Below are 12786 nucleotides of genomic sequence, written 5' to 3' on the forward strand. Positions count from 1 at the left end.
AAGAAAGAAAAAAAGAAAGAAAGAAAGAAAGAAAGAAAGAAAGAAAGAAAGAAAGAAAGAAAGAAAGAAAGAAAGAGAAAGAAAGAAAAAGAAAAATCCACAGAAAACCTTAAGTCAGATCACGTCAACCCTGGGCTCAAAACCACCCACCACTTTCCCAATCATCTCAGAGAAAAGGGAGAGTCTGGAGCGGGCCCTACGCGATCTGGTCTTTTCCCTTCCCTCTGTCGTCGGCTCTGACAACCCCCTGCCCCATAACGGTCTCGCTGCTGCTCTCTCAGCAGTCCCCCACACCCCCACCCGTGGGTCTGCACTTGCAGCTCCCCGTACCTGAATGCTCTTCCCCAGCCCCGCACAAGGCTCCTGAGACTCCTGCCTTAAGGCTTCTGCTCAAAAACTGCCTTCTCAGTGAGGCTTCCACGACCTTTCATTCTTTTTTATTGTAGAAAACACGTGAAATTTACCTTAACCATTTCTCAGTGTATCGGTCAGTAGTGTTCAATATATTCACGTGGTTGGGAAACAGAGCTCTAGCACTTTCTCATCTTCCCCAACTGACTCTGAGCCCATGAAACAACCCCCATCCTCCTGCCCCCTAGCGACCACCCTTGTACTTGCTGTCCACATGAGCCCGAATACTCAAGCGACCTCCTGTATATGGAATCACACAGCACTCACCCTTCCGTGGCTGGCTTATTTCACTTAGCACAGTGTCTTTAAGGTTTGCCTATGTTGTAGAATGTAAGAGCATTTCCTTCTTTATATAAGGCTGAATGATATTCCACTGTATGGACAGACGACCTTTCCTTATCCATTCATCCGACGATGGCCTCTCGGGGTGCTTCTACCTCTAGGCTATCCTGAATAATGCTGCTAGGAACATGGGCGTGCAAATATCTCTTGGAGACCCTGATGTCAATTCCTTTGGACACATACCCAGAAGTGGGATTGCTGAATCGTACAGCAGTTCTGTTTTTAAATTTTTGAGGAACCTCCATGCTGCTATCCACAGAGGCTGCACCGTTTTACAATCCCCATCTAAAATATCAAGTGCAAATCTAGATCTCTACATATAAACCCCTTCTAAAATAGGAAATCTTTCTAAAAACGCTAACCCCACCTTCCCTACCGTCTAGTCCTCCAGCAGCCCCTCTTCTCAAGGCTGCTGTGTGTTCCCGAGTGATGCTGTTGCCCGCCTCCCCCCGCAGGGCAGGATTTCCCGTTTATTTTCTTCACCATCGCATCCGCACGGCCTAGCGCCTACCCACGTGCGCACGCAGAGAGAGAACACAAACGTGGTCAAGAGCAAACAGCTGGGGAGCTCCGGTGACGGGCATGTGGGTACTTGTTCTATTACTCTAGCAACTTGTCTGTAGATTTGAAGTATTTCAAAATTAAAATCGGGGTTGGGGCTGGGGATGACAAACTTGCCTCCCACAGCCCCTTCCCCCATCTGAGCCCATGCTTTTAAAGGTCTTAAAACGCTGACCACCAGCAACCACTGGGAGGCTGGGCCGCAGAACAGCTCCTCTAGAGGCTCGCACGCACGTGTGCAGCTTGGGAGGCTGATACCACGTCTCTCGGGACTTGTGCTTTGGGGTGACAGTGGGGCCCATGGTGATAAAACGTTTCGAGGAGTTGAACAGTTTGGGGAAAAAACGTCCCACAGAGCACGGATTCAGCGTGTCCCAACCTCGCAGGCTTCCTCAGACCCCGTCACGGCAAACATGAAAGACTTCCTCGCTGAAGATGTGGCCGTGAGCACAGCTAAGATTGGGTGAACAGAAGGGGCGAAGGGGCACTTTGTAGGCGCCTAATGTCGCAAAGGGAGCAAAGAGATGAGACACTTCCAAGCGATCACACATGGGACCTCCTGAGCCGTATGGGACCCTGAAGATGGGAACGGGCCGTCACCAGGACACGCGGAGTCCCAATCTGCCCTTTCCAGCTCTAGCTGTCCTTTCTTTTCAATTGAGAGTGGAGAGACAGGTCTATGGTACCTGCTGTGCCCATCTTGAGCCATTTACAGATTCAGCCCTTCCCTTCTTTCCCTCGGCTCTCCACGAAATGCCCCCTTGTCTATGGCCCCCCCCCCCCCGATCCAACAGCACGGTCCGTTTCACACCACACCGTCGCCACGGCCACTGTCACGGGGAGTGTCTGCAGGTGAACCACAGCGTTCTACTCTCACAATGGAGCCTGTCAGCTTCATCTCGTCCATCTCCTCCACCCATTCCCCTCCCGTTTCGCGTGGGGGGGGTGCACACGCCCTCCTTCCAAGGCCGTGCCCGGGGTTGGGCGGCAGAACATCAGGGGGCCCGGGAAGTCCCCTGACCGTTTCCACTTACCTTCAGAGGTGGAGGCTGAAGTTTCTCGGGGCTGTAAGGATCGGCCTGGCCAGCAAATGCATGTCCGTGGAGGGGGTCGACGCCAACGCAGCAGGGCTCCGGGTGTGGGGGGCTGGTCTGGGCGCAGCTGCTGCAGCCGCTATCCACCGAGTCGGCTTGCCAACTCCTAAAGGCAGACATTGCAAAAACCCACAACACGGGTGTCCAGGTGGACCTTCTTTCCCTTCCTCTTCTCCTGCCCAACTTCCCCAGTCCACCCTGCCTTCTGTTCTCTATCAGGAATTCTCCACTGAACTGTACTAGAGTGTAGTGGAACTGATGCTAACGGCTCTCCAGGATTTCGTGTTTGTTTTGCATTTTGTGGATCCTTCCCTTTCCTCCTCCTCCCGTGCATAAAACGTTCTGCCTACCCTCCACTGAATTTGGTCCAAACCCCTCTCCAGAACTACAGTGTCACAAAAATAAAATATTCTGTTTCTTACAAAACTCAAAAAAACAAAGTGCGCATCACGGAACCAGGTGCCCTGCCGCACGCCACGCACAGCCGCGGACGCACCCAACGAGACCCACGTGCTGCCAACGATCGCACACAGGCGCTCTTCCCATCGAGTCAAAGGGCCTGTTTTCTAGGGGACACCACGTGACAGGGCCTTCAGTAAGACGGTCTGTGTGTCTCTACCAGCCAACTGCAGCTGCTGAAGAGGTCAGCGTCCCGAGCCCTGGCTCCCAGCCCCGCCTGGCTTCCCGCCAGTCCCCGAATACCATACTCCACCCCTCGGCCATGCCCTTTCCCTCCCTGCGGTAAATTCAGGCAAAGGTATTCAGAAGCAGCAGGAAGCTTTGGGAACAGGACGCTCTCCGTGGAAAAACGTGGAAGTAAAGCAGTACCACGGTGCCTCCAGAAGGGATCAGACAGAAGTCCGTTCCCTCGAGGCGCTCGCCCATCTCCTCTATGCCGCCGCCGCTGCAGGGCGGCCTCTACTGAGCACAGGCTTGGCCGACGGGCCGCTTCGGGTACCTCTCGGACACGGCCTCGGCGAGCTCCTCCTTCCGCTCCATCTCGAGGACCTCGTCCTGCGTGTACTCCAGCTTCACCCGCTCCTCGGCCAGCTCGCGCTCCACGGCCTGCAGCTGGGCGGTGGTTCTGGCCAGCAGCGCCGTCACCGCGTCCTGCGGAGGGGACAGGGGCGCTCCTGAGCCGCGGCTGGCCGCCCTCGCGGGCTCTCCAGGGCCAAGAAGCGCATGCCGCGTGCCAGCAGGACGTGGCCGGGCCACCTCGTGCAGCTCGGAGGGCGCAAATTTTAAAACCACCCGTGTGTCGCTCCCAATCACTAGCTCGTCTGCATTAAAGCCACCATCACGAGCGGCCATATATATATGGAAACCTCCCGCTCCCGTGCCTTCCCTTGAACCTGCCTCTTGGGCACCGCTATGCTCCCACACTAAGTGTGCAGAGACGCTCGTGAGAGACGAAGCCCCGGGACAGCGGGTGGCGGCGGCGGGAGAGCAGCGGCACTCAGCGGCGCGCGAGGCGGGCACACGTACCGTCTTTCCCGCGGCGGCGGCGGCTTCTGCGGGGTCCCCGGCGGCGCCCCCCGCCCGCTCGCTCTCCCTCGCCCTGGGCGGCCCGCAGCTGCTGAACACCTGCACCGCGTACCAGTGCAGCTGCATTTCGCTGGACCCGTCGTAGTCGGCCAGGTTGATCTGAGCAATGCCCTGCACAAGTGTTTAGGGGAAAAAAAGGCAGAACTGAATGATTTCACCCTAACAACCAAGGGGAAGCTTGTAAAACATCGACGTCGCCCTTCAGTCGTAACCGGAAAGGCAGAATGTGTCACTGCTCTTCAAAGGACTGCAGTAAAATGAAAGTGGTAGCAGAGGATCTTCTTGAGGGAGGCTCCTGGCCCACTGCTTCGGCCCCACGGGGAGGTGGAGGCGGACAGGGGCAGAGCGTGGACAACCTGGGGGAGGGGGGGAGGTCAGGGTCAGGGTCTGCCCACTGATGAGCTGTGGAGTCGCTCAGGGATTTCTGAAGCAAGACAGGGCTGGTTGAACGCCACCATCTAATTCTACTGCCAGGGGTGAGGCCAAGGGGAGAAATTCCAACCTCACGAAGAAACCATCCTGGTTTCCAAGTCGTGGCCCCGGCCAGTGCATGGTTGGGGCACTGAACACAAGCTGCTCGTGCTCTTAGTTCAAGGAGTACCAGATAAAATACACAGCAGCCAGTAAACGTGAACTGCAAATAAACAATGGATTTCTTTAAAGCATTAAGTATGTCCCAAATATTGCATGGGACATACTTATATTAAAAAAGAACCCATGGTTTATTTGAAATTCACATTTAACGGACCATCCTCTATTTTTATTTGCCCAATTTTTCAACCCCACTTAGTTCCCTCAACTGGAAGCAATATAGGGCGATAGAGAAGTCTTGCAAGTATTGGTTGAAATAATATATTTAAAGTACACCGTACTTGGCCAGACAAATCCCTTTCTGTACTCTCAGCTACAAAGATCGCTTCACGTGATGACAATGTCTAAGCAACCCACCACAGGAAAAAGGCAGGAGGGGAGGGAGGGCAGGAGGGAGACAGGAAGGAGTGAGGGGAGGGAGAGACCGAGACAAAGAAGGGAGAGAGGCAGGCAGAAAGACAAAGGCAAAAACAAAGAGAGGACAAAAGATGGAGCGAGAAGAAAGAATGAAAGACAAAAAAAAAAAAAAAGGCAGGAAGACAAGAAGAGAAGACAAAGGAGAGAGACAAAGACTGATGGGAACACAAAGGAAGGAAGGGGGGAGGAGAGCAGAAGGGAAATGGAGGGGAGGGCGAGAGGGGGAGGGAGGAGGAGGGACATACCAGCAGTTCTTCCTGCAGCTGCTGATTCACCGAACATATATATAATTGAAGTGACTTCAACGTCAACATGCTTGAATGCACAGGGATTCTGAAAATTTCATTAAATACCAGGGGGGCCTGGAATTCCAGAGCCTTAGAGCAGTAAGTGTTTGGGGTGCCAGAGTCGATCGGCGGCAAATAGACGCGGATGTGTCTGGAACCAGAAAGAGGGAAGAAAAAAGAGAGAGGTGACACTTACTGACGGATCTGTGCGATGAAATGCATGAACCACACACACATATACACATGTATGTTTCCCTGTTCGGACGCCCACGGGCAGAATCTTAAAGTCTTTTGGAAAAAGTCCTTTTCTCAACTAAGAGTAAGCCCAAAGAGTTTACGTGCCCCTGGAGATCAGGAGGGAAAAACACTCACAAAGAGAAAGGCTTACAAGTCAGTACTTAGGACTTTGGAAGGAGTCAAACAGGTCTTGCTTTCACCAGCTTTTTGGGAAGCCACCTGCACTGCACTGATCTCTCTCCATGGCCTCTTGGCTCCCTCTTCAAGCTCTGCCTGCCTTGCCTCCAAGACCATTCACACCAGCCTGGGCTTCCAGCCCTGTCCACTCTCAGCAGGGAACAAACGAGAAGCTCAAACACTGGCGAATCCCTCAAAGGACGCCATCAGGGTGAGCAAAATCCCAGGGTGAGCCCTCAGCCACTTACAACCTTGGGTTGCTCCCAAGGCCTTTGGCCAGGGCCCTCTTTAGAGGACAAGTTTGTAAAGACTCATGGGAGGGGACTGCACCCTTGGGCTTGACTGGCCCATGACTGGTATGCTCTGCCGCCTGGTGAGTGGGACCCGCTGGGCAGCCCTCTTGGGCCACGGAGCTCACAGAGGTCGCGCCCTCCAATGGCAACAACGCGATTTTCCTTCTCCTTCGCTCAGACAAGGGCCCCTGGTCCCGGCCAGAAGCCTTTCCGTTCACTTCCCAGGATCACAGAGCGGGGCGCCACTCCATCACCCACTCTTCTTAAAACTTCCGATCCTGTCAATTCAGACACTGCCTGGTATTTTATTAGGAATAAACTTTGGACCTCAGCTTCCCAAACGGGCTTTGCCCTCCCGCAAGTGCCGAGCGGAACAGGTGAGCGAGCCGCGCCATGTGGAGGTGGCCCAGGAGCTGCCACTGCTGACCGGGGGTGGTCCCCGGGTCCCTGAAGCGAACCGCTGCCACCAAGCCGGCTTACATCTTGCAGTCTTCCTTCATGACCAGCCCTGCAACATTCTTTAGTTGGAGCACGTTCACAAGAAGACACTCGCTGGCGCTGTCGAGCCTAGGAAACAAAAGAGAAGCTCGGAGGCTGTGCACCGCCCCCAGCCGGAACCTCCTGGTGACTGAGCTCCAGCAGCGGCCCTCAACTGCACGTGCTCTGTGCGGCCACGGACAGAGGCAACTCCTGGCCGGATGTGCAGCCACTGCCCGGGGCGTCCCGTGCCCCCTGCTTATGGCCCCGGAAGCCCAGCTCCATGAGGGGACAGCTCCCAGCCGTGACCCTCAGTGTTGGAGGACGGCAGTGGAGCCGCTCTTCCCCAGCCCTCCTTCCTGCCACCTCTGTCCCCTCACGTGAGCCACCGAAGCGGGCAGCGAGGGGCGTCGTCCAGGCCGGGAGCGCCACCCGGACCGCGGGGCTCCCTGCATGCCTCCCGGCCTGCAAGTGTGGGTCACTGGGTGGGCGCCGAGCTACAGATCATCTGTAGGAGCGACAGGGTAGGAGTGGCCTGTACTCACAAAAATCCAACGTGGATCTGGGGCCCTTCATTCCCACAAGCGTCTCCGTGTGCAGACTCGTCAGTATCTTCACTCCTGAACAAACCAGAGAGTCACCGGGGTTACTCCACAGGGAGCCGATGACGGCCGGTTTGGCAGAAGCTCTCTCGTGCTGGGGCGCTTCTTACCGAGAAGAGCTTTCTTACGTTGCGACTTAAATAAATTCTTTATGTGACTGAAAGGACACAGCAGGCCCACGACCTACCTCCGTGGGTACCTGCCTACAAAGTGCTGTTGTTTTTGAGAAAATGACTCGGGATACCTTTCAAAACCCCATGTGCTGCTCAGGACAAACTTCCAAACTAACTCCTAAACCATTTGCAGTAAGTGAGATGTCTGACAGACACCTGAAAGGGAACAATGACATCAAACTTATGAAACCGAAATAAAGCCCAGAGTCCCAAAAGGTGTTTTGTCGTTACAAAGTGATTCCTCTAGCTTAGGAAAGAGGGGAAGGAGGGAGAACGTTCAGTTCTAATGAATGCCCTTTCTAGAAAGGCAGGTCTCTCTTGTCCACTGGCTCTCCTTTTCCAGCTCTCATGGGCTTAGGCCTTCAAGTGACCAGGGCCAGACAGGAGGAGGTCATCCTCGAACCACGGAAGGAGGGCCAACCTCCAGAGGCCACACAGAAGCCAGAGGAGTTTTCTTGGCGGGTCGCTAAGGCCCAACCTACCAAAGTCGAGAGAAGCCAGGAAGAGATTCTAGCCTTGGAGACCCACACAGTTTCAATATGCACAAGTCCCAGTATGCATACATTTTGTGCTTAACAGCAACACTGTGGGAAGTCTGCGGAGGGAGAAGATCAGCTTCTAACCTTTTGGTTGGAGGCTCAAATACCCCGCTATCGCTGGCTAGTGAATAATCCGACAGGCATGCAGACACCCGGCGCGCTCTCCTCTCCAACCTCTTGGCACTGTCTTCTCGAAGAGTCACTGCTATAAACAAGAGACACACCTGGGGTCAGGAGGTGACAGCATGGGAGGCCGGGGACCGTGATGCCAAGAAATGAACACTCTAAGTTACAGCACATACAGAGTTACTAAGTGTTTCAGAGACACGCCATTATATACACGTACATCATATACACATGCATATGTTTAAATATGCTGCGCTCAAAATTTTTTTTTAATATTGAAAAATTGAAGAAATAGACTTCTGGCTACTTCTTTAAAAGCTCCTTACTTTTTTATTTTTATTTTTTTTTAAAGATTTTATTTATCTATTGGACAGAGAGCGAGCACAAGCAGGGGGAGCGGCAGGCGGAGGGAGAGGCAGAAGCAGACTCCCCGCTGAGCAGGGAGCCCCACGTGGGGCTCGATCCCGGGACCCTGGGATCATGACCTGAGCCGAAGGCAGATGCTTAAACGACTGAGCCACCCAGGTGCCCCTAAAAGCTCTTTGGACAGTCACAAATCTCTCTTCACCTCCTTAGTGAGCACAAAGAACAGAAGATGATGGGGGGACGCCCCTTCATGTCACACTTTGAGAAAGACCACCATCCCTGAAAGACCGGGAAAGCAAGGTTACCCCAAATGCAGACAGCACCTGTTACCTAAATGTATGCGAGTGGTAGGTAGGGGTATTTTTCATTTCCTTCTTTATGCTGCTTGGTATTTCCCATATTTTATACAATAAACATAGACTCTATATTTTATAATCAGAAAAAAAATTTTTTTTAATTATCCAAATAAACCCTAACAAGACATGGTGACTTTCAAGTCAGAGGACACGGCTGATCCCAGACTCAGCCTTTGGAAACAGGTCCTCTGATGGCAGTATCCTCCCAGCAGCCCTGGGGCCAGTTCTAAAATTGCTTTCCTGCGGTTAGCAAACCGCCGTTACTAGGCAGCTTATTTTTGCCTTGTAGCTCTTTTAATCGAGAGCCGAAAATAACCATCGACATTCTTCCTTTTAGCATTTCATCCACTGTCATCGCTCCTTCCCTCACAAGTTCCTTTTCCCAGAGCCAATAAAAGCAGGCACACCATCCTCCCGGGCTAGGTGTGAACGTGCACACAGGAGTCTCCACGCTTTCCAGACAGGCAGACTCGGTGAGAAGACAGAAATTAACCATGGAGCCCCGAACCGAGCCTTCCTCTGACATCGTGATCCCTTTTGTTAACAGCGCGGGTCCCTCTCTGTTCTCTTCGTGCTTCTCTTTGGCCATCTAAGGTCCGAACACAAAACTCTAGGCACCTGTGCATCCCTACGTTGAGGGAAATGTCCAGGCCACCGATGACCAACCAGCTCGCTTTTCAACCAAATCATTATTCACACACCGATTAAATCCAAACACGCTAGACAACATACAAACAGACGGGGCTGTGGTCCCTGGTCTCACGATCTCAACTGCAGACAAAAGCTGTCCTTCCAAAGGTCTGCAGTGCCAAGGGTGGGCAGCTACAGACTCCTCCCTGACCAGGGACTGAAGCTGGCTCCATTCTGGGGTGGCTGGAGGCGCGGACTCTCAAAGTCCAGCACTTCCTGTCACTCCTGCCACATGGGAGGACCCAAAGCCCCCAGCTTGGAATCGCAGACGGAAGCTTTTTGTTGCACGGATCTCCGGCCAACGAGGCCACTCCCTATCTCCATCCCTAGCCCTGACCCTCAGCCCGGCTCCTAGGCCCAGCCTTGCATTCCTTCGAGGAAATACCACCAAGCAATGATCCCAAGCACTTCCGGTGAACCCGACGGTGCAACGCTCACAACGTTTCTCTCTCACTGCAATGGCAGTCTTGGAGGAGAAAAAGGAAATGAAGGAATTAATCCTCAGTGATCCCAGGCTTAGTTACCGCATTCACGGAGCAAGTCGCACCTGGCAGCAGGTGTCAGAAGGGAGTATGATCAGCAGTTGCCCTGGGTGAGAAAAAGCGCACAGCAGATCCCACGCTGCACCCCCTGCCATCTGCCCGGGGGCTTCAAGACGGGGGGAGGGAGCCGGGGGGGGGGGGGCAATGCCAGGGAGGGAAGGAATAAACAGTCCTCCAAACATTCATTTTAAAAATCTCTGATCTTTCCATCACTAAAGACAGACAGACACTGAGACCTAAGGACATCAGCACTGCTTGACGAAAAGAAAATATAATGAAAATCACATTTTGGGCAAAGCTGCCAGTTGGCATATAGTAAAATAATAAAAGCCACTAAAGTCTGGGAAATAATACACAGGAGTAAGTACTTCAAGCTTTTAGAAAAGTTCTTGTACAACTTTAGTAGCCGTAAGTATTAATGCTGAAATAATAATAATAACAATAATAATAATGGTAAGTAGCGAGCTACGTTAAAGTACAACTATGCGATATGCCCTTCTTGGCCACACCCCTCCTGTCCTGAACACATTGATTCATTACACAAAGATGTGCCTGCTGCCTGACCAACAAGGTGAAGGATTCCAAGGTCACTTACAGTGAACGTTTCTGTCGAGCCGCATGAGAAAGGAGATAAAGAAAAAAAGCACAAAGTGAAAAAACTGCAGAATTTAAGCCAACAATTTTAAACAGAGTACGAATATCATAAAAACGTCAATAAACGGATGAACTAAATCAAGGTTTTCCCAGATTTAGATTAGCAAATACTAATGGGAAATGAAAATAGGAAAAGATTTCAAAAATCATGACACATTTGGCTTTTTTTTAAGATTTTATTTTTAAGTACTCTCTACACCCCACGTGGGGCTTGAACTCACAATCCCGAGATCAAGAGTTGCACGCTCCACGGACTGAGCCAGCCGGGTGTGCCGACACATTTGGCTTTTAAAATTTGCCTAGTGCTGCTCGTCGGCCGCAAGCACCCTGGGGGTGCGGGAATTCACAGAGGCCCCAGGACCCCCTTAGCAGCCTCTGACTACGGGTAGTAGCAGTCAGTAGTAAAAATATTAAAAACATTAAAGATTATAGTCTATTTTCCCACTCCCCTGTCCCACCTTCTGCCTCCACAGATCGATTTAAAACACAATGGAAGAAATTATTCCTAGAGCTTCCTTCGTAGGTTTGGGCAATTCTGAATTTCAGCTTACCACAATTCTATCTTTCTAAAACTTGCCGGAGGTCAAACTTAGACTGTGTTGTTCCTAAGGAAACTAGAAAGTCGGGGGGAACTACATGACGGCAGGCATCGCAAACGAGGGGTGGAGTAACATAAGGAGTACAAAGATCCCTGATGACTCTAGGCTCAAGCGTTCCCACAAACATCAAGAGAGGCAAGAAGTCACTCTGTGTCCACGCCTGAAGCTGGTTACCCAATCCAGCCTTCTGGGAGCACCCACCAGGACCAGCGCATTCACTGAGTTAATTATTTCGAGTTTATAAAGACCCAAGTCAACTGACAATGTCATACAAGAATTGACCACGAGGTGGCAGTAGCTGAACGTAGCATAACCAAATACCGCCCAGCCTAAGGAGTCTGAACCATTGTAATGTCACTCAGAGTGGGAAGAAAAAAGTACAGAAATCGGGATCAGAAATTAAGTCAGCTCTTCTCCCTCTCATCCTGTCTTTCCCCTGGCCCAAAAGGGCTCTTGGGCCTTGGGATTTTCTGCCTAATGAGACTGATATTCTTGTGTCTCAGCCTTTAAAGACAGGCGGGCAGGGAGGCGAGGCATTGAGGGCAATCAGCTTAAGCAACAACAGATGTGCAATTTGGTCCCGATTTTGTGTTTTCTTTTTTGAATTAAAGGAGTAAACATGGAGCACTGACCCTGTGATTATAAAGAAGAAAGGGAATGAGGGGCACCTGCGTATGTGAACTCCAGAAACCGTATACCTGGGGATGTGACAGGCGTGCTTGTAAACACAGAGAAGACGACAGCAAAACCACCGATGCCAAAAAGCCACAGGGCTGGCCTCCCGACCTCAAAGATCTCTGGTCCGGCATGTAGGTGCTAACAGAGACCATTCTTCTATTATAACTACAATAGCCATTGTGGTCATATACATGAAACTCAGGCTAAGAGAACAGTGGTGAGTGAAGACCGCCTTGTTCACGGGCAGGGAAGCCAAGACTCAGCCAAGTCCGGGGATGCACTCAAGGTCACACGGCTAGCCAGTCAACAGGCCAGGGAACAGGATCTGGGCCTCTAAGCTGCGAGTCTGAAGCCGTTTCCACTACACCGCCCTGGCTTTGTCCTCACATTTAATTTCTGCCCCCTGCTGCTGAACCGCTCACTGGTACGCGGCCAGGTTTCTCAGCCTCGGCACTGCTGACATGTTGGCCGGATGGTTCCTGGAGGCGGGGGCGGTGCCGGGCACCGCACGATGGTGAGCCGCATCCCCGGCCTCCACCCACCAGATGCCGGCAGTACCCCCTCCCACAGCCTTCACTTGTGACAACCCAACACCGTCTCCAGCCATTGACAAGGCCCTTCCAGGGTTCAAAATCTCCCCTGCTTAAGATCCACTAAGCTACACAAATATCTAGTGTTTGCCTAAATGGAATGTCTAAAACCTTTCTGCTGTGTAAATAAAAGTTCAGGAACTTCAGGAATGAGACCTTGCTCTTGGTCCTCCTGGAAACCTAAGGGAGTTAAAGTTGCTGGAGCTCGGCTCAGAAAAGCACATGGGGTCAAGATGAGGACGGTCGGAGCCCAGGCCCTGCTTTGTGCATGAGCCATCAGCTGGAATATTCTTTAGAACACCAGTTCCGTTTTCTACGGGGGCTACCACCGGACAGGCCCAGGCACCAAGGAGAAGCTGATTTAACACGGACCAGATGCATGAAGTTCGCCTTGCTCGATTTGAGGACCACCAGAGAAATCGGTTGGGTAGAAATGACG

At 52.2% G+C, this 12786-nt stretch overlaps 1 protein-coding gene across 2 annotated transcripts in view; it reads right to left on the reverse strand.

Moving 5' to 3' along the window:
• Positions 1-12786, reverse strand: part of WWC3 (WWC family member 3) — a 115982-nt gene that overhangs the window by 11027 nt on the left and 92169 nt on the right. For both annotated transcript variants that reach the window (XM_025857721.2, XM_025857720.2), the window contains 7 exons: positions 7831-7951; positions 6978-7052; positions 6436-6522; positions 5207-5399; positions 3894-4064; positions 3367-3518; positions 2349-2514 (listed from right to left, as the gene is read on the reverse strand). In XM_025857721.2, coding sequence (XP_025713506.1) covers positions 2349-2514; positions 3367-3518; positions 3894-4064; positions 5207-5399; positions 6436-6522; positions 6978-7052; positions 7831-7951 — 965 coding nt within the window. The remainder of the gene's footprint in view (positions 1-2348; positions 2515-3366; positions 3519-3893; positions 4065-5206; positions 5400-6435; positions 6523-6977; positions 7053-7830; positions 7952-12786) is intronic.

The sequence above is a fragment of the Callorhinus ursinus genome, unplaced genomic scaffold (genome assembly GCF_003265705.2).
Source record: "Callorhinus ursinus isolate GAN/ISIS: 27379988/994484 unplaced genomic scaffold, GSC_fseal_2.0 scaffold16, whole genome shotgun sequence".
NCBI classification, from domain to species: domain Eukaryota; kingdom Metazoa; phylum Chordata; class Mammalia; order Carnivora; family Otariidae; genus Callorhinus; species Callorhinus ursinus.